Genomic DNA, 22563 nt, shown 5'->3' on the forward strand with positions numbered 1-22563 from the left:
CGTTTATGTACTGGTGGATATTGTGTGGTATGACTCCTGTAGTTGATAGTATAATTGGTATTATGTCAACTTTATTCTGATGCCACATGTCCTTGACTTCCTCAGTCAGTTGGATGTATTTTTCAATTTTTGTCTCCTGTTTTCTTCTGTATATTTGTTGTATTGGGTATGGATATTTCGATTAGTTGTGTTAATTTCTTCTTTTTATAGGTGAGTATGATGTCAGGTTTGTTATGTGGTGTTGTTTTATCTGTTATAATGGTTCTGTTCCAGTATAATTTGTATTCATCATTCTCCAGTACATTTTGTGGTGCATACTTGTATGTGGGAACGTGTTGTTTTATTAGTTTATGCTGTATGGCAAGTTGATGATGTATTATTTTTGCTACATTGTCATGTCTTCTGGGGTATTCTGTATTTGCTAGTATTGTACATTCGTTTGTGATGTGATCTACTGTTTCTATTTGTTGTTTGCAAAGTCTGCATTTATCTGTTGTGGTATTGGGATCTTTAATAATATGCTTGCTGTAATATCTGGTGTTTACTGTTTGATCCTGTATTGCAATCATGAATCCTTCCGTCTCACTGTATATATTGCCTTTTCTTAGCCATGTGTTGGATGCGTCTTGATCAATGTGTGGCTGTGTTAGACGATACGGGTGCTTGCCCTGTAGTGTTTTCTTTTTCCAATTTACTTTCTTCATATCTGTTGATGTTATGCGATCTAAAGGGTTGTAGAAGTGGTTATGAAATTGCAGTGGTGTAGCCGATGTATTTATATGAGTGATTGCTTTGTGTATTTTGCTAGTTTCTGCTCATTCTATAAAGAATTTTCTTAAATTATCTACCTGTCCATAATGTAGGTTTTTTTATGTCGATAAATCCCCTTCCTCCTCCCTTTCTGCTTAATGTGAATCCTTCTGTTGCTGAATGTATGTGATGTATTCTATATTTGCGGCATTGTGATCGTGTAAGTGTATTGAGTGCTTCTAGGTCTGTGTTACTCCATTTCACTACTCCAAATGAGTAGGTCAATATTGGTATAGCATAAGTATTTATAGCTTTTGTCTTGTTTCTTGCTGTCAATTCTGTTTTCAGTATTTTTGTTAGTCTTTGACTATATTTTTCTTTTAGTTCTTCTTTAATATTTGTATTACCTATTCCTATTTTTTGTCTGTATCCTAGATATTTATAGGCATCTGTTTTTTCCATCGCTTCTATGCAGTCGCTGTGGTTATCCAATATGTAATAATCTTGTTTAGTGTGTTTTCCCTTGACTATGCTATTTTCTTACATTTGTCTGTTCCAAAAGCCATATTTATATCATTGCTGAATACTTCTGTTATCTTTACTAATTGGTTGAGTTGTTGATTTGTTGCTGCCAGTAGTTTTAGATTATCCATGTATAGCAAATGTGTGATTTTGTGTTGGTATGTTCCAGTAATATTGTATCCATAATATGTATTATTTAGCATCTTATCTTCGTCGTGCTTATGCTCAATGTATGTTGGCGGCAATAGAATAATTTGGAGGGTCAGCTTCAAATGCAGGTTCTCTAAGTTTTCTCAATAGTGCTTCTCAAAAAGAATGTAGCCTTCCCTCCAGGGATTCCCATTTGAGTTCTGAAGTGCCTTCATATCATTTCTATGTTGTTCGAACCTACTGGTAATAAATCTAGCAGCCTGCCCCTGAATTGCTTCAAATGTCTTCCTTCAATCTGACCTGGTACGGATCCCAAACGCTTGAGCAGTACGCAAGAATAGGTCACACTTGTTTTCTGTATGCAGTCTCTTTTACAAATGAGCCACTCTTTCCTAAACTTCTCCCAATAAATCGAAGTCAACCATATGTCTTCCCTACCACAATTCTCACATGCTTGCTCCATCTCATATTGCTTTGCAACATAATGTCCAGATATTTAAAAGACTTGACTGTAATACTGTATCTGAACATTACAGGATTGATCTTCCTACTCTTACTCATTAGCTTACATTTTCCACATTTAGGGCTAGCTGCCAGTCATCACACCAACTGGAAATTTTGTCCGAGACATTTTGTATCTTCCTACGGTCACTCAACTTCCACGCCTTACCTTACACCACAGCATCATCGGCAAACAACTGCAGATTGCTGCTCACCCTGTCCACCAAATCATTATTCAGTGAAGATGATACATTGTTTTGAAAGGGTGATCCACACAGTGTAAATTTGTGAAGCAGCCACTGAAGTGTAGCACAGTGTGCACAACCACCTTCTACGTATTTTATAATACCTTAAATCTAACCACCCTAGACACTCCATTTGCGTTAGTTTCTGTGCTCCCATAGAAATCATCTACTCCAGCCCATGGGCACTAGGGTGGCAGTTAGCTATCTGTAATGTCTTTGAAATTTAGTACTTCGCTTCCCCCACTTTTGTTCCAATGGGGACAAAAGGGGGTTCTGTGAAAAAAGTCACCCCAATCTAACAAATTCTAGGCCATCCTCAAATGTCTCTAAATCACAACATGGCATCCACAACATTATTTCTGTAAACTGTGTCCTTGTCTTCCAAGAGAGTAACGTATGTGACACATTCAAGGAAACCCAGCAGTTGTTTAAAACCATTTTGAATTGTTACAAGTCCTGGCAATGGCAAGGAAAGCGTTTCTGAAGAAGAGAAATTTGTTAACATCGAGTATAGATTTAAGTGTCAGGAAGTCATTTCTGAAAGTATTTGTATGGAGTGTAGCCATGTATGGAAGTGAAACAAGGACGATAAACAGTTTGGACAAGAAGAGAATTGAAGCTTTCGAAATGTGGTGCTACAGAAGAATGCTGAAGATTAGATGGGTAGATCACATAACTAATGAGGAGGTATTGAATAGAATTGGGGAGAAGAGGAGTTTGTGGCACAACTTGACTAGAAGAAGGGATCGGTTGGTAGGACATGTTCTGAGGCATCAAGGGACCACCAATTTAGTACTGGAGGGCAAAAATCGTAGAGGGAAACCAAGATATGAATACACTAAGCAGATTCAGAAGGATGTAGGTTGCAGTAGGTACTGGGAGATGAAGAAACTTGCACAGGATAGAGTAGCATGGAGAGCTGCATCAAACCAGTCTCTGGACTGAAGACCATAACAACAACAACAACAACAACAACTGAAAAGTTAATTCAAGGAATGAAAAAACGAAAACAAAAAATTTAAGAAACATTAAGTTTGTGTTTGATAATGCACACGTTTTTAAATTGAGAAACATTTTCATTTAAAAAAATCATTTTACAACATTCACTTCTGTAGAATCAAAGATTATTTGATTGTAACAACAATGAACTTACTTTAGTTTTTAATGAGTTTGACACCTCTTCCTGTAATATCACTCATAATCGTCTCCTCAAGTTTTTGAACTGCACTTTTGTACTAGGGGTCACCTTTCCACCGCTAAGGGTCTTTGTGGAGAAAATGAAATAAGTTTTCATAACAGTTGTTACAATAGATGAAAATTCAGTATTCATAAAAGAAGAAAAATCATTTTTGTATACGAAGTACCTTCTCACTTAATTTTTTTTCTCTTCTTCTTTTTCAGCCTGTCCTAATTCCAAGATAGCTTGTGCTATATTTGCCTTGACCTTTGTTCGAATATTGTCATCAAATAAAACAACAGCCACAGTTTCTGGAGCTAAGTACTAGAGGTGACTTGATAACCTTTTTCAATTGCTGTATTAATTACTGGACCAAAATCTTGATAATTTATCAGTTGACTTATGAATAGGAAACCATAGTAAGGTGGCATAATTGCTAAACCAGGCTTGGGTATACACGCATACAAAAAAAAAAAAAAAAAAAAAAAAAAAAAAAAAAAAAAAAAAAAAAAAAAAAAAAAAATATTACACTGAGGTGACAAAAGTTATCAGGTCGGATCACCTTTCGCCCCATGCAGTGCAGCAACTCAACATGGCATAAAGTCAACAAGCCATTGTTAAGTCCCCTGCAGAAATACTGAGCCATGCTGCCTCTATAGCCGTCCATAATTGTGAAAATGTTGGCAGTGCAGAATTTTGTGCCTGAACTGACCTATCATATAACTCCCATAAATGTTTGATGGGATTCACTTCAGACAATCTGGGTGGCCAAATCATTCACTCGGACTGACCAGAATTTCTTCACACCAATTACAAACAATTGTGGCCTAGTGACATGGCACACTGCTAACCATAAAAATTCCTTTGCTTTTTTGGGAACATGAAGTCTATGAATGGTTGCAAAGCATCTCCAGGAAACCAAACATAAACATTTCCACCCAATGATTGGTTCAATCAGACTAGAGGACCAAGTCTGATTCCATGTCAACAGAGCCTGCACCATTATGGAGCTACCATCAGCTCGCTCATTGCTTTGTTGACAACTTATGTCCATGGCTTCGTGCGGGTCTGCGCCACATTCAATCCCTACCATCAGCTGATACCAGCTGAAATTGGGACTCATCTGATCAGACCAAAATTTTCTAGTCATCTAGGGACCAACCAACATGGTCACGAGCCCAGGAGAGACGCTGCAGGCAATATAATGCTGTTAGCAAAGTCTCTTGTGTCAGTCGTCTGTTGGCATAGCCTGTTAATGCCAAATGTCGCCACACTGTCTTAAGGGATAAGTTCATTGTACGCGTCACATTTATTTCTGCAGTTATTTCATGCAGCATTGTATGTCTGTTAGCATTTACAACTCTATGGAAACACCACTGCTCTCTATTGTTAAGTGAAGGCTGTCGGCCACTGTGTTGTCCGTAGTAACAGGTACTGCCTGATATTTGGTGTTCTCGGAATACTATTGACGCTGTGGATCACAGGATATTGAATTCCTTAATTTCCGAAGTGGAATGTTCCATGCATCTAGATCCAACTACCGTTCCTCTTTCAAAGTCTTAAGTCTATTGTTTTCGACCAAGTTACTCTGCATTTCTTCTAAAATACCACATCCAGGCCAAAACTTCAGTTAGTCAAAACAAGTCCACAACAACAATTTAAAAACTGTGGCAGCAAGGGAGATACTGTAGGTTGTGACTGAACTATTTTTCTAGATTTGTGTAACTTCCATTTACTACACGTGTTTTGCTTGCTGTCACATCACAGCAAATTGCCTGAATTGTGACAGCTGAACCCCACTTCTCTACTGACTGGAAACAGCCACGCTTGATCTTCTGCAGAATATGTTGGGATTTCAGGGACCCCCTGCAGCTGTTCCTCGCCTTGTCAGGTCAGTAATACTGCCAGTCTACCGTATTTACTCGAATCTAAGCCACACCTGAAATTAGAGACTCTAAATTCAAGGGGAGAGAAATGTTTTAGACCGCACCTCCAAATCGAAACAAAGTTGGTCCATTGCTTTGATAAGAGCCGTTCTCTTTGTTATAGGTGTTTACGTTACTCTAAGCTGAAAATGCATTACTGTACTGTGTCATGCATTGTTTGTCGAATTCTGATAATGAGTGTTTACGACCTGTCGCCGCTTGCGACATGGCTTGCTTTTGTGCGCACTATCGCCACTTACAATTTAAAAAATGGAGGAATTGTCTCATTAGTGAAACAATGGCAAGAGACTGCTATTTGTTGTTACTTACACTGCTGCTTTCTTTGATAATGATCAACAAGAACCAAATAATAGACCGTGAATGATAGAAGATGTTCTGAACGAGAGTTTAGCAAAAATTTTTCTCCATTTGAAAATCTTTGCAAACGCCTCTTTAGTACATTACATTCTGCACAGAAATTAGAGTCATCTTAGGTTTATAAATCTAGTCAGTTGCTGTACTCCATTTCTGACAGTATCACTATTCAGCATAAGAATAATACAAATATAAACATGACATGATATGTATATTCTTCTGCATTTGCTGTTGCCTCACTAGTTTCGTAGTTTATTAGGCAGACAGGATTTAAACGAGATAGCAGCAAACACGAAAGAATACATGGCATAATGCTTACATTCGTATTATTCTTATGGTGAAGAGAAAACTGCATGTGATTGACAATTCATAGAAGTTCCTATTAGCAACCATCTCTTGTCACAAGTAGGACAAAATTCAGAACGTGGATTTGGCCATATTGACATACATCCCAAACAGTCTTGCCAGTCGGATTTTCATACATTTTTAGTGATGACTTCAAATAAAGTGTGTGTTGTTGTCTTCAGTCCGTAGACTGGTTTGATGCAGCTCTCCATGCTTTTCGATCTTGTGCAATGCAGAGTAGCAACACTTACAAAATAAGAATGAAAATAATTTAGAAATTAAACGCTGAAATTTAAAACAAAATTTTATTAGGTTTGTAACACACATCTTATATGAAATTTTTAAAATATCAGTCATGGTTCTGAATCACTATCACTCGATTCTTTGTTTCTCATTTCTTCATACAGAGCACTGTCCTCTGTACCATTTAGTGCATTGGATATCTAACATTTTTAAAATGGTTTTAGCACAGTCTGGTTTGGAACACACTTCCATGCATCATAAATCCATTGGCATAATTGCAACAAACTTGCGCATTTTACACATCTGTGTACATACATTTAAGCTTGTCCTTAAATGGTTTATTCAAACAGGCATCAAGTGGTTGCAGAATTGACATAGTTTTACTGCATGTGTTACTGATGTAAGAACACTTATGTCTTTCTTTCCTTTGACATCAACCGTATAATTTGACGTCATGTCAAAATATACAGGAGTTTGGTCAGCATTTCCTATCTGACCAAGAAGGTATTGCTTTTCTGTGCACTGCCTAATTATGAAGCACTGAAATTCCACAAGTTTTTCTTCCTAATTTTTTGGCAGCTTCTGTGCAACTGAAGTTCACCTCTGAAGTGAAAAACCTCAGCGCGTCACAAACAGATCAATCCAGCTGCAACTAGCCTTAAAATTTTCCATTTTCTGCTCTCTAGCAATTTCATGTGCCTTAATTTTTAAAATTTCGGCATTCACAGGCAGGAATTTCTGACGATGCTCCTTAACAAATTCATTTAAAATCACTTTTAGTGCATGATATTGGCCACACTTTGACCCACTAAATGCTTTTCTTCTACTTGAACATTCAAATAATTTGTCTCTCTGCAGTCACCATCGCCAGATGTAGCTCTCATCAATCCTGTATCACAGACCTGCACCACGAATTGAACTTTGTTCCACAAAAGAAATAACTCCCCTCTTGATTTTGGCACTATAAAAGTGCTTATTATGATTCAAAATTCCACGAAGCAATAGGTGATGCTACGTGAAATCTCAATAAGCCCCAGCGTATCACCTCGTGCAACAATCCTAAAGCCTTGTGCATTGTTGGTATTTTTGTGTAACGAAATTTATTTTTGCTGCTACATTCGAAGATGAACAATATGGAATTTCTATTTACTTTGTTGGATAATGTATGAAAATGCAGTGGTCGAAACTCGGGATGGAGAAAAAGCTCATCTTCTACCTTTTTTTTTTAGTTTATTTACTGATGCAGAGGTTTTGGCGCCACTATTTATCTTTGTGCCTGCAAAGCATGCCTGTGTAGCGCTACATATATTCAACGGCAGATGTTAGTTGTGGTGACACCTACCAACATTTTTCAGAACTTCTATTTACTTTGCACTCGATTCTAAGCCGCAGGTGGTTTTTTGGATTACAAAAAACAGAAAAAAAGTGCAACTTAGATTTGAGTAAATACGGTATCTTTTCAACACGTCTGAGCACTGGGAGCGTTTTTCCGTCCCTGTGCAACACTAATTCTTGGCAATCTTTTAGGTTAAATTTGTGCTCAATTTCTGCATACCTCATTTCTTTAATTTCTTTTCTGAAATGTTGAAAAGCAGTTTGATTCGTAACCAGGTTTTCAGATTCAAGTCCTAAAGTTTCTGCAGCAGCTATTACTATGTAAACCCCATTTCTATCACTAATTTTGCAGCTATCAAAAACTTCAGAGAGAAGGGGAGTAAAAAACTGCTGCTGAATGATGGGAGGAATTTTCACTGTCATTACCATACTACTGTCACTTCTGTGCCTTCTTGATGCTGAACTCTCAGTTCCATTTCTTCATACATTCTTTTTCTTCTGGTAATTTGTACTGCAGTTTGTTTTGTACATTTCCTTCCTTGCGTTTTAATTTATGATCAGTACCAGAGACAAAGCCACGCCATCTGTTTTGGTGCTGAAGTGTTAAAAGATTGCTTATCTTTTTCATTTTTCATCTGCCCGAAAGCATCAGAGTGAGCTATGTGAAAGGGATCATCCATGTTTTCTACATAAACCTCTCTTCTTTTTCTTTGCCTTAAGTTCTTGTCAAATTTGTCATACAGACTGAGTAACTTTTCAAAGTAGTGGTCTGTTCTTCTAGAAGGAATTTGTGCTTATTACCAAAAAATAGGAACTTCCTGAACTGCATATAGTGCATCTTGACTCGTCGTTAGATTTACAACTTGTACATTGTAGAAGAAAACACTTAGTACTTGCTTGTTTGAAGGTAGTTTGGCTCCAATAATTTATGGGACTGGAGCCAACATGAGAGAGACTGAAGTCTCTTTTTAACATCCGTGATGAGGAACGTGAAGAAGCCTTTGCCATTTTTGTCTCTGGTGAAAATGACAGGATAGTCAGTTTTCATCAGCAGTACAAACGATTTCAAAACAATAATATAATAATCACTGTGCTCATCTTGTTCACTGTATTCCTTGCATATATATATTAAACTGCAAAATTTGGCCATTTTTCTTTGACAAGCAACTGACCAGTGACCACTATCCCCAAACGAATGTCATTCTGTTAAGAACTGTCTGAATACAAAATCAGATAACCCAAACAGTTCACAAAAACACAGTTGCAAAGGTTGGAATATTAAATTTTGCTAATACTGTAACAATTAACTACCACAATATTTATTTTAATAAGACACATTACTCACTCACCTTGCATAAAATATATAGGAAACACAAACAGTAACACAGCAGATAATAACAGCCAACTACGGCCACAAAACTCTCTGCCACTACCACAGTAGTCTGTCTGGTTTTAAGAATTAGCCACTAGTCTACAGCATTCTCCAAATCAGTAAAAGAAAGCTGCCACTTTTATTGCCATCTGATTACTACAGCCATCTATACCTACACTTTTAATGTTTACCATTAATATAAATATGGTATTTATTATATATTACAATATTAGGATTAAAGTCTTAATACTGGGTTGGCAAAAATAGATCTATCTAATAATACTTTATTCAGTAGCACCACCAACAGTAGGCGGACTAGTAACAGTAGCAGCAGTGGTAGTGATAGTAGTAGTAGTAGTAGTAGTAGTAGTAGCAGCAGCAGCAGCAGCAGTTGTTACTGTTGTTATTATAAAAATAATAATAATTGTATCGCAAAATTCACATAGCAAAAATTTGGAACTTCATGGTCAAAGAGGATCATCTTATAGTAGACCAACTGAGCTAAAATTTTGCACATTAGTTTTTTATTGATTGGAACAATATAAGGGGGTGGGAGTTAATAGTTTAGAAAGCTGACAAATAAGGACCACCCTAACGAGCACTTGTACGGCACACTCATACACTGGCTATTTATGGAAAAATATTTCCTAGCCACTCAAGGTTCATCAGCAACATATGTATAATCTGGAACCAAGATAGGGGAATGCTACAATCAATCTTCCAAAGCCATGTCATCTGTCTTTCTCCTGATCCTCATCAGCTTAGTGTGCCACCTCCTCTCACTTTTTGTTGGCCCCCTCAAATATTTCAGCTTCAATAACTGCCATCTCTTTCACACTAAAAAGTCTCTTCAACATAATCCAACCAAATATTTACAGTGAATCTGCAGTGACAACCAATCACTCACGCATTATGTTGAAGGTTTTACAATGGCCTTCACAAAAAGGCACCACACTTCAATCCAGCAACTGTCACACTGTGGCCTGATCAAGCATTTGTGTGACTTGTGGTTCTTGATTGTATTTTATATTAATATGCATTGTGCAATTAACAGCTGAATCCAAAAAGTCAACTAACGTTAAGAGCTTCTTAGGAGAGTATTTTTCTTGCTCAGTCACAGACAAAAATACGAAGAGAGTAATACTTTAGGAAGTGCTTAATTTTAATTGAGACTGGTTAAATCAGCAGTAAGCTAAGTAAGTTTGGCACTTACATCAGAGGCAAAGCATTACAACGTGTGTCCGCTGCAGTGTTGATAGAAGTGAGAGGGGGAATGTTTTATTCCTTGTCTTCCAATGCTGGTAACTCACCAGCATGTGCAACAAACGCTGATCAGATGCTATGCTATGGTATAATTGCCAAACAGGAGTAACATGGGTTCATGAATGTTTATTCTAGAAATGGCAGTCTTCAAATGTGGTACTTGTTTGTAGCAAGTAATATGCAATAAAATTAAGGCTGTTATATTATGACACAATGAGTAGAAGGGTAGGTTACCAATTAATAATAAGACTAGTAGGGGTGGGTGTGGTGAAGTGGACCTGCTGGGCGAAGAGGTGATAACGTATTTTTTGCCCTGAACAGTGCAGCTGCCTGCCGAGATGCGGTCAGACCAGTTCTAGTCTAGATCACCATTGTTGTCAGTAAGACTGACAGAGGAAGCTTGTTCCGTTATTTTCTAGTGGTCGTCTGATATAAGATACATCACTTATATCATTTTTGTTACTTCACTTGTGTGGAGAGTAATATTTTTTTACAATATCAAATGTTTGAACAGCAATATGTTTTGGACTACAAATGTAATTTATTTCCATTTGAATCAATGAATCATTAATGTCAACATGGTGTCCAATCGGGAAAAGTGGCCACACTACTCGTAGGTTAGACTGGCAAAGGTGTTCACTCTAATAAGAGTTACTTCCAAAAAACACACATAATACAACAGGTAAAACTGACAACTAAACCCTTCCGTATACAAAGCTATCATCTGCCACTCTATCCCTTTGTGACAATTTTGAATTAATTAAGTTATATTATTTAAAACTGTCTTTTCTGTTATATTTGGCCAAATACAGAAGACCAATTCCAAATGGTCTGCTGCAGCCACTTGGTATTATTTCGGATAGTAGAGCACGAAGATGCCTAGTAAATGCACACAAAAATCGGAAAAGCAAACATGGAACACTGTTGCAATGGCACTGGTTAGAGTATCTGTTTAGGTACGGAAAATTGGTCACTAATTAAGCCTTAAGAAAAATGTATTTAGTCCCAATATATATTTTTCTTTTTCACTTAAAAGTATTTGGTGCAATACCTTATAATATGTAGATTCCGAAGGAGTAAGTGGTAAGCTTCTATCAGTAACCATGGTTTGGTGAAAAGCAAATCTGTCTCCAAGCAGCCACTTTATGACCCCACCACCCTACAATATCAATATTTGCCCTTAAGCAAAAAAGAGTTTGATGACCATGCTTCAAATCTAGTCTATGGGACAGTATTCTGTGACGTATTCACATCTATCCATAATTTTCCAACTATCCTCACAAAGCAGCTCCTAAAGAAGCATCACCTTATCAGCGAATACATCCCAGATAGGAATATCGTATCATCTGCATGGACTTCCCACTTACTTTCAACAAGTTCTTTTATGAAGAACACCTTTCCCAAAATCCTTTCTATCTCTCTGAAAGTGATATTACAAATCACACCAACTTCTCTTAAGTGGATGGGAACTGTCCTAACATGTTGTTTGATAGCACCCCCTCCCCCCCCCCCCCCCCCCCAACTCCTTATACTTTTATCTACTCCAGCCAACTCATACGTTCAGTTGATGCAACAAAAGGGCAATGTAGCCCTCCATCTATACATGGTTGCTGTTGTTAATTAACTCTGAGGAAAGACATTGTCTAAAAGCTCAACAACAATTAAAGTCTTGTTTAGTTGTCTGCAGATTGCTCAATGCCTCCATTTACAAAGAGAGGTCACATTTTCCAACTATGTTATGTGTTACATCTGTGTATTTCCAGTTGAATTTAACCATCAAGAATGTTAAGATAATGTCATTATTTCTCATAAAAATTAATAAATATACTTAATGGAACATTTTGCTTTGTATCATACAACCTTCAGTCAATGTGTTTCTTGTTTGTTCTGATAAGCTACGAACAGCAGATTCTGGGATAGGCTCCAATCGCAGAGAAGGACGTAGAATACTTAAAGCAGCACCTGCCCACGTTTTTCTACGGTGAGTTGGCCCTCTGGTCTGAAACAAATATGTTTACAGCATTAAACACTGTACAAGTCAACAGTAACCATGGTGATAATATCTGTGAACTTTGTAAACACATTGGTTGCAGCCAGAGCAGTGACAAATTACACTGTATCTTGCATGGTGGAGAGGTGTATTCTGTCAAAAGATTGTTTTGATGTCATGTTTCATATGCAAATCTCGCCTTATGTACATAACTGCTGCAACCTACACCTATTTGAAACTACTTACTTTATTCAAATTTTGGTCCCCGTTAATTTTTACTCCCCATAGTATTCCTTGATGCCTCAAGATATCTCCAGCCAAATTATCCCTTCCTTTAGTCAAGTTATGCCATCAAAATCATTACTCCAAAATTCGATTCAGTACCTCTTCATTGGTTACCTGATCTACCAATCTATTCTTCAATAGTCTTCTGCTGCCATCACACAATAGCAGATGCACAGTAACAGAAAAACTGTGTTATAACATTCCTCAATAAAACATTGTATGCCTCCTAAACCAGCTGCACAAGCACTCTTTCTAAACCATTGACAGGTGTGTGAGGGACGAGATGAAAGATCCATCAGCAAGTTACGGTTAAAACTACAATATACAGTGTAATTTGCCAAATGTTCATACCCCACACCATACACTATTGTGTACTTCATTGCAATACTGTTGCTAGAATATTCATGTAGTTCTTACTGAAAATTATTTAAGAATTTGTAATTACAGTGTGATTCCTGCACATGTCCATAAAAGATTACTAAACAACATTTTTTAGAATTATTGTAAAATAGTTATTAAAATAGAAGCTAAAAATTATTCTTATTTCATTCATTTGCATAAGTTCACCTATGTAGATGATGTTTTACAGCTTTCACAAAATGACATATACTAAATTGCTGTACGACAATATTTTGTAACTTATAAAAATTTGCAAACATAGTTATAATATTATTAAAATTATAGATACACGCAGATGTAAAGTTACAAGGTGGGCTTCCACTATGTCATCTGGAAAACAATCTATGCTGCTGATGACATCCTATGTAAATACTATGTATGCAAGTAATACATTATGGTGATAGTGGATAACACACTTAATTCAAGCATCAACATTCAATAGTTAGATGATGTAAAAAGCCCTTATCAGTGTCATAATCTATGCCTACACTGTGTTCGAGGGGCCTGCAACAAGAAAAAAATAGGCTCATGATGATGATAGTAATGGATGGGTTAAAGTAAAAAAATTAACAACATATTAAGCCAATATAAAAAAAACTCTAGGTAACGAATAAATTAAATTTGTGTGTAAAACAGATGATACCTCCACAAAATGTTAAGGGTATTCTCCTATTTGCTGTTCTTATCTTCATTGCCTAAAATTCCTCTCATCTTTTGCTTGCACAGAAGGAAACAAAATGTCTGGAAAATGATGAGCATGGGAGGATGTGTTGCCTGATATCTATGTACATAAGAATACCTTTGCACCTTATTAGGGCACATTATCTTCATAGACCAAAAAATAATCTGAAAAAATAGCAGCAGGAACTGTGTCACCAGACACAGTATACGTGATCCACTGATTTCAAAAACATGCAGTATGCAGAAGGAGCTGACAATTACATGTGACATATTCCAGACATGAGCTAGCTACTGAATGCAGTAGAGATATTTACTGTCAAGATATCTATATTTATCTTCATTGTCTCCAATTTCTATTATCATTCATTGGTACAACAAAATCACTATGTCTGAAAATATTTAAATGTGACATGATGTGTTGCCCGAGGTCTACATGTGTGAGTTTAGTTTTGTGTAACAGCACAAAAACAAATAGGGTCATATGTGCCCATGTCAGTACCATAGAACATGAAGACATAAAATGAGTTAAAAATGACTATAAGTTAAGCCCAATCAATGGAAGGAAAGACAGATAAAAACAGGGACTTGGAAAAAGGTCCCTAAAATACGCCACAGAGAAATGGAGGTTCCGAACTAAAGATTAAATGTCTTTTGCCATATTGCTATGACGGATAAAACGGAAAATGTTGTCGACAGCTTGCGCATCGTTCACTAAAACAGCCAATAATTTAGATGGCAAACATAAATTAAAATGCCCTTTTTTAAAAAGGGCATTCTGCCGTGAAATGGAGAACCATGAAAGGTTGAGGGCAAAGAGCACAAAGTGGTGGGGGAGCACGACTTAACAAATGGTGATGACTAAAAAGACAGTCCCCAATACGCAACCTAACTAAAATGATCTCCTTGCAGCAAGAGGGCAGAGAGGAAATTGTCCAAGCTGCTGGAAGAGGTTTATTCCCTGGAGTTTGCTCCCATGAAGGGAGGACCAGTGGTGAAGCCACAGTGACACTACCAGCTGACAGATGGCAACATGATCATCGGAGGGAAGGGCAGAACTAGCGGGCTGAGGTACGAGGACAGCAGCCTTGGCAGCAGCATCAGTGGCATTGCTTCCCATCAGACTGATGTGACCAGGGACCCACATAAAAATCACAAGGTCTCAATCAAGAGTGAGAAAGTGACAGTTTTGCTGGACCCTTTGCACAAAGGATTGCACGGTGTACACCATACAGAGGCTCTGAAAGAATCTGAGCAGATGACTTGATTGAAAATCCTGTGCTGCCGGATGTACTGCGTGGTCTGATATGGTGCGAAGAGGTCTGCTGTAAACATTGAGTAGTGTACCAGAAGCCGACACCAAAAATGGTTGGTTTCAATGGTGAAGATGCACCTGATGCCATGGTCAGTCCAAGCGTGATCAGTGTACACAAAGGTACTATCGCTAAGCTTCATGTGAAGTACGAGAAACTTACAGTGATAGAGTGAGGCTGGAGTAGTGTCCTTAGGAAGCATATGAAGGCCAAAGCGAGCACAGGCTGCCACATGAAGCCAAGGTGGTGAAGGGTTCACACCCATTGGAAAAGTGGCAGGTAGCGTGAAATTAAGCTGATGGAGCAAGAGCCGAAAGTGAACTCCAGGAGGTAATAGAGGGGAGGGACGTGTCCCATACTGGCAATCCTAGGAGTCATTGGAGGAAGAGGCATAAGATAGGTGGCCAGGCATGGCAGACAAACGGCATGCATACCTGCTGATGAGAAAATCATGTTGGTATGACAGCGATAGTTCGACACCTTTTGCACACAGACTCCCAACCGGGCTAGTATAAAATGCACCAGTGGCCAAACAGATGCCATAATGGTGGATAGTACTGACATGGCATGAGAGGGATGGATGGGAGGATGCATAAATGAAACCCCCATAGTCTAGTTTCAAACAGACAAGGGACTGGTACAAACAGAGTAGGGTAGTCTGACCCGTTCGCCAGGAAGTACCACTGAGAACACATAGCCATTGAGAGACAGCATACAGTAGGCTGCCAAGTAAGACACATGGGAGGACCAAGAAAGTTTCGTATTGAGCAAGAGCACCAGGAAATTCGTATTTTCAACGAATGGTACAGCAACAGGCCCAAGATGCAAAGACGGTAGAAGAAACCAATTGTGCCACCAGAAATTCATACAAGTGGTTTTGTCAGTGGAAAAGTGAAAGCCATTGTCCATGCTCCATGAGTAAAGACGATCAAGACAATGCTGAAGACGCTGCTCAAGGAGACAAGTCCGTGGAGAAATGCAATAAATGGCAAAATCATCAATGAAAAGGGAGCAAGAGTTACCCGGTGAGAGCCAGGCCATAATAGGGTTAATGGCTGTAGAAAAGAGGATGACACTCAGGACGTAACTACACCATTTTCCTGGCTAAATGTGTTCTACAAGGTAGAACCCAATGTACCTTGAAAACTCTGACTTTTAAAAATTCCTGAAGGAAACTAGACATGCAGCCACGTAGGCCTCACATGTAGAGAGTAAGGAGGATACCAGTCCTCCAGCAGGTGTCATAGCCTTTCTCAAAATCAAAAAGCATGGCCTCCGTCTGGTATTTCCACAGAAAACCATTCATGATGAGATAATCAACTGCAGAATGGAGTGCTCGAAATCCACACTGTGCAGTGGTTAGTAAATTGCCAGACTTGAGCCACCATATAAGCTGGGCATGAATCATATGTTACATCGTCTTGCAAATACAGTTGGTGATCAAAATGGGACAATAACTATAATGAAGATGTTGGCCCTTACTGGGCTTAGGTATGGGGATGACAGTGGCTTCACGCCAACATCTGGGAAACATGCCCTCTGCCCAGATGCGATTGTACAGACTGTACGTATGAAGGAGAAAGTGCTTGCCCACAAGAGAAAGGTTCTGCAACATCTGAATGTGAATATCGTCTGTCCCTGGGGTGGAGGACCGGGAAGAAGTGAGAACATGATCTAGCTCCCTCATAGTAAAGGCAGCATCATAGCATTCATGAGAAGGCTATCAACCAAGTGTCCTCACACTCGTTCCCAATGGAGGAATGTAGGGTAATAGTGGGTGGAGCTTGAAATCTCCACAAAATAGCGGCCCAAAGTGTTGAAGGTAGAAATAGGGTCCACAATGACATCTGCTACACTCAGAGTGAAATTGATGAATGGATCTTGGTCCCAGAGAGCCATTGGAGGTTGGTCCACACGATGGAAAAGGGAGTGGAGCTGTTAAAAGAACTATTAAATGAAATCCAACTAGCTTTCTTGCTATCCCAAAGAACATCATGACACTGTGCACACGACTGTTTATAACGAATGCAGTTTGCCATTGTAGGATGATGGTTAAAAATGCACACAGGAAATCTCAGCGCATGAATTGCATCACGGCGTGCCTCAATCCACCAAGAGACCGGGACACAGCGCGGTAAAGAGGAAGTGGGAGGAATGGAATGTTCTGCAGCCGTAAGCATAATGTTTGTAAGATATTCTACCTGGTCATCGCAACTGAGGTTATGTTGTCTGTCAAAGTAAAGCCTTCAGTTAGCCTTAAAAATCTGCCACTTGGGGGTGCACATAGGTGGGGTAGGAGTCAGCAGAAGACAGTATTCGGGAAATGGTCACTCGAATACGTGTCAGAGAAAAGGGACCACTTGAGATAATGGGCAATCTGGGTAGTGCAGAAGGAAGGGTCCAAATGGGGATAGGTGTGTAAGGAGTCTGAAAGGAATGTAGATGCTCCCATGTTAAGGCAGATGAGGTTAAGTTTATTGAGAAGTACTGCAAAGAGGGCACCTCTCTGACAGGTTCTGGAAGAGCCCCAAAGGGAATGGTACACATTAAAGTCACCAAACAGCATAACGGGGTGAGGGAGCTGCCCAATAAACTGGAGGAAGTCTGCCCTCGTGACACTGAATGACAGAGGGATGTAAACGGTACAAAGGGGAAAGGCGAAGTGAGATAGGAAAATGCGGACTGCAACAGCTTGAAGCTGGGTAGTTAGGGAGATGGTTTGATCATGGACGTCATCCCAGATAAGAGCATGACTCTCCCACGAGATGGGATACCGTCCTCGGGGGAAAGTCAAAGAGGACCAGAAAGAAATGCGAGAGCTGAGAACGGTCATGAGGATGCAATTTTGTTTCCTGGAGGCAGAGAAAAAGTGGATGCTGTGGTTCCAAGAGCAGCCATAATTCCTCCTTGTTGGATCCAACACCACAATTGTTCCACTGGAGGGGACTCATGACAAGGAAAGGGGAGGAGGGAAGAAATGAAGGGTGTCACATCGGCTGCTGCCGAGTGCCAGCCTTCGAAGATTCACAGTTACAGGGTGCAGAGGCTGGATGATCTTGCTCCATGCTGTCTACAGAGGCGTCGGCATTCTCCCTCGGTTTGACTGTGGAGTCCTAGGGCAGAAAAACGGTTGGCTGTGTGCACCAGTGACCTGGAGGTCGGCTGAGTGAGGGTAGTATGTTGCGACACCATCTAAGGGGATCTCCAAGTCAGTGAAGGAGAAGACCAATTGCCTTTGTTTCATTTTTTGGAGCTTTTCCGTTTGGCAGAGGAAGACTCAGATGTTTGTTGGCTGGAGGGACATAAGAAGTCTCTGAGGGAATATTCCATCTGTCCTTCCTGGCCTGCCGGTTATGTAGCATATGACTTCGCCCCATGAGATGGAAGTTTGGTGACTTGTTGCACAGCTGGAGGAGGCGGCGGCTGGGATGCTATGGAGGAGGAGGAGGAGGCTGGAATGCTACCATGAGTGGTTGATTTTACCACTGCAGTCCTGAATTTGAGACCGCATGTCTGCATGGCCATGCCCTTTATGGAGTGAGATGTGGCAGCAACAGTACTGTAAGTGCCGGATGGTAGAACTCAAGGTTTCTAACTACCCAACAACTTGTGAGCGACTGGGTAAGGCCCTTTTATCCTTCACTCGGATCTCCTGGACTGCCCACTCATCGAGATACATGGGACAATCTCGTGAGGAGGCAGCATGGTTGCCAATGCATTTCGGAATGTATGGTTGGACTGTGATGACTTCATAGCTGGCTTTGATCGTGATGGAAGCACCACTGTATCGAAAGTGAGAAAATGAGTGTGTTTGGGCACTAACGATGCACCTACCTTTCTCATGTACCCGACACACTGCAATGGCACGCTGATCAGAGAGGTATGTTTGGATTTCTCCTTGGTCAGACCATCAAGCAGCCTAGTGTAAACAACACATAAGAAGAACTCAGAGTTCTATGTGCCTCAACACAAACAGAATAGAAGTGGAGGAGCGAAGCTGCAAGCAGTTGTTATGCTTGGGAAGCAAAAGTAGTCTCCAAAAGGAAAATGCCATTATGTAAATGAGAGCAGTATTTCACAGGGCCAGCAACTGCTTCAACACCTTTCTGAATAATAAACGGATTTACTGCAGCACAAAACCGATTGTCATCAGTACATGGAACTATGGTGTAGCTGGGAGGGTCTTTGAATTGTGAGCTTCATTCTGTTTATGTTTAGTAGACGTTGGCTGTGAAGATGATGATGATTGCCTCATTGTGAGAAAATCGCTGCCAGTGTCTCTGATGGCATGGCCTTAAGTGATTAGTCGCACCTCAGATAAAACCTCCTGAACATCTGACAGAGGGACCACTCTGCGGTTTGGAAAGGTAGCAACTCCCTGGACCTGGCCTGTACCAGGGGGAATGTGTGAACCCTACCTGCCAATCCAGGGCTGGGAATTACCTGTTACCTAGTCACCTGTTACACGTCAGACACATGGGCCGGCCTTCAAGTGTGCACAGGGAAGAAAAAGAGGAAACTCAAACACTAAAGGGCAGAAAGGATAAGGTAAGGGGAACGAAGAAAGAAAAATTGAATGAAAAACAGTGGAGAGACTGTTCTGATGTCAGCTACTGAAAATGCAAAACACATTCCCAAAAACATTCCAGTCATGGTCCCCAAGGGAGAGTAAAAAGAATAGCAAGAGGATAGACATGCAGCACAAAAGGGAAAAGATGCTACAAAGCTTGGGGCCCTGTCGTAGCCAAGCACGAGCGCCAAAGAGTGGCTAGCCCCTTGGGGTGTACATGTATGAGGGTACCACTGCATCTCATTAAGACACATTATTTTATCTTCATAGGCCAACAAATGGCCTGAAATCAGTATCAGAGGAAAAAATCACTAAGCTGCAATGGTCATAGCCTGTAGAATCAACTTGGAAGAAGCTATCTGCAATAGCAAGAACATCTATGATTTATGGAACACAGTTCTTTATAAGAGAACCACATAAGATATAATTAAGTACTGGATATGCATAGCACTGAACACATTGACTGGACAACAGTAATGCAGGTTACAGAATAGGCCGAGCACTTATATGCGGCCACTTAGCCACTTAAATAATACTGTTTCTTTGGTGGCTCACCAGTGGGGCGACCCTGGTGGCCTCTATAAGAGGCCTGTGAACTGTATGGACCTGCGATCTCTGAAATCGTGCATCTCATGAGCGAAGGTACTTCTCTCCTCACTTCCCACCCCCCCCCCCCCCCAGTGGGTAAACCACATACATAAAAACACTAGGCACAGAAAAATACAAGGAAAAAGAAGCACTGCTGCATCTTTTGATTATAAGGAAGTAGAAAGAAAGATAGAGGTAGGGCAGGTAAAGTGAGAATGTGAGTGAGTGAGTGAGAGAGAGAGAGAGAGAGAGAGAGAGAGAGAGAGAGAGAGAGAGAGAGAGAGAGAGAGGGGGGGGGGGGGAGGGAGAGGGAGAGGGAGAGAGAGAGATCGAGCACTGATCTCAGAAGGTACTGAGATTATGAATAACGGAAAACATCAATGACTGCACTGATATTCATTTCACTGCTAAATGACCACGGCTGCTGCAGCATGTTGCAGGCAGGCATTGGCAAGTGGGGGGGGGGGGGATGATGATGATTATGATGAGGCAGTTTTGTACACTTCTCCCCCCCCCCTCTCGTGCGAGGCCACAGGGCAGGACTGGTGATGGTGTCTCCATAGCGACGTAGTCGTCAATGTCAGCAGTCGGTGCCAGAGGCACCAGCACAGGTGTTGGGGTTGACACCCACATGCACAGGACCCAGCAACAGTGCAGCGGGCTACACCAGCAATGGCAATCGAGGATTGGGGGTGGAGGTAGCAGAGGAAGAGGGAGGAGGGGGGGGGGGGGGGAGGGATGCGGTTAGCCCTCCAAGAACAGACTCCACAGTGTCACAGGTGTTGGCTCCGATGATGCTCCAAGATGGCAGGAACCCAGTTTGGCCAATGGCCAAAACCAAAAGTGCAGACAGGCACTGGAGCCCAAAACCAAAAGCCCACCCAAGTGCATGTGGCATTGGATGCAGTAGGTAAAGGAGGATCCATTGTTGGCATCCACGTAGCTGCCCTGCCGGACTCTTGTCCCCATCGGAAGGAAACACTGTGAACTAAGAAAACAGTCTATAGTAGCTTCAGGGGATCTGCCTGATATATACTTCGGCATCTGAGTTTTAAAATGTTTTCACAAAAGCATGTGTAGGACTGAGCAACAGTGGGTGCATCCGATAAAAACTTACGGTAGTAAGCAACTTTGCCTAGAAAAGCCTGCAGTTCCTCAACAGAAGTCGGCAGTGGCAATGCTGCAACTGAGTCAATAGGGTGATGCAGCGGCTTGACCCCTGTTTGAGAAACCTCAAAACCTAGGTACTCCGTTGATGGCTGAAAGAAATTGAGATTTGGCAAGACTGCACTTGAGACCTGCAGTCTGAAAAACAGGAAACAACGATTGCAGATTGTTAAGTTGGTCTTCAGTGGAAGAACCCAAAACACTGATATCGCCGAGGGAATTCTGCAGCTGGTTACAGAGGTTGTCAGCTGTTCTGAAAAATTGCAGGTGCACCACCGATGCCAAAAGGCCAGTGTTGATATTGGTATAGGTTGAAAGGTTAATTGACAATAAGAAGATGTCAAGTGGCAACATCCAAGGGGAGCTGGAGGCACACTTCCATCAAATCAATCTTGGGAAAGTAGTGGCAGCCTGACAATTTTGCGAGCAGCTCATCATAGTGGGAAAAAGGGTATGCATCCATCACTGACTGTGCATTAATCATGACGCTGAAGTCATCGCTGAGACGAAACCTGTTGGGTTCTTAACAATGACCAGTGGATCAGCCAAATCACTAGAAGTTGGGAATAGCATGACAGGCACCTGTTGCTTAAAATAATAATAATAATAATAATATACAGGGCAGGCAGTCACTTTCATGATAATGTGGGCCTGAAATCCGGTAGCATAACTGAACACAGGAGAAAACAGAGACGAAAACACAGAGCAGGGGGACACCACCTGCTGATATGAACTTTATCTGACACTACATTTACATTATCGGCAATGGAGGAAATGAAAACGTTACATGCGTCTAATCCGAACAGGTCTGCAGTATGGGAATGATCCACAACACGGAAGGTGAGTGGGCAAACAACAGATTTGTAGGAGACAGGAGTGGAGAACTGACCTAGGATCACAATCTGCTGTTTACTGTAAGTAAGTAAGATCTATAAATCTTTGTGAGGGGAGGGCAGGGGAGCCCAAGACCACGTACATCTGTGCGTTTACTAAAGTCACTTGCATTTTTAGCAGTTTTTTAAACATACGCAAGTCAATAAACAATTTGTTCAGGGAAACAGTCACTGTAGAGATACAGTTTATGTTTATCAGCACTACTGTGTCTGCCACATTTGAAGAGCAGTTACACATCATCACTGCAATGTGGCCTTTGTTTCAACACTTGTTGAAAACCACCCAAAGTTTAGGTCCCACAGCACACTCATGTTGGACAAAGCGGCACAGGCAAGATGGAAAGGGGGAATGTGGCTGCTGCAGTGACACATCCTGTTGCTGCTGTGGCCATAAACAATTCTGCCCCATGCAACAGAGTTGAAGGCTGTACTGCTGCAATGGCTTCCCTGTCACCCTGAACACTTGCAGTGTCCATG

The 22563-nt window shown here is 40.7% G+C and overlaps 1 protein-coding gene across 1 annotated transcript in view; it reads right to left on the bottom strand.

Annotated features, from left to right (window-relative positions):
* Window positions 1–22563, bottom strand: part of LOC126263130 (uncharacterized) — a 252741-nt gene that overhangs the window by 96255 nt on the left and 133923 nt on the right. The window contains exon 9 of the mRNA XM_049960152.1: window positions 12064–12202. Within this exon, the coding sequence (XP_049816109.1) occupies window positions 12064–12202 (139 nt within the window). The remainder of the gene's footprint in view (window positions 1–12063; window positions 12203–22563) is intronic.

This window comes from Schistocerca nitens, chromosome 6 (genome assembly GCF_023898315.1).
Source record: "Schistocerca nitens isolate TAMUIC-IGC-003100 chromosome 6, iqSchNite1.1, whole genome shotgun sequence".
NCBI classification, from domain to species: Eukaryota; Metazoa; Arthropoda; class Insecta; order Orthoptera; family Acrididae; genus Schistocerca; species Schistocerca nitens.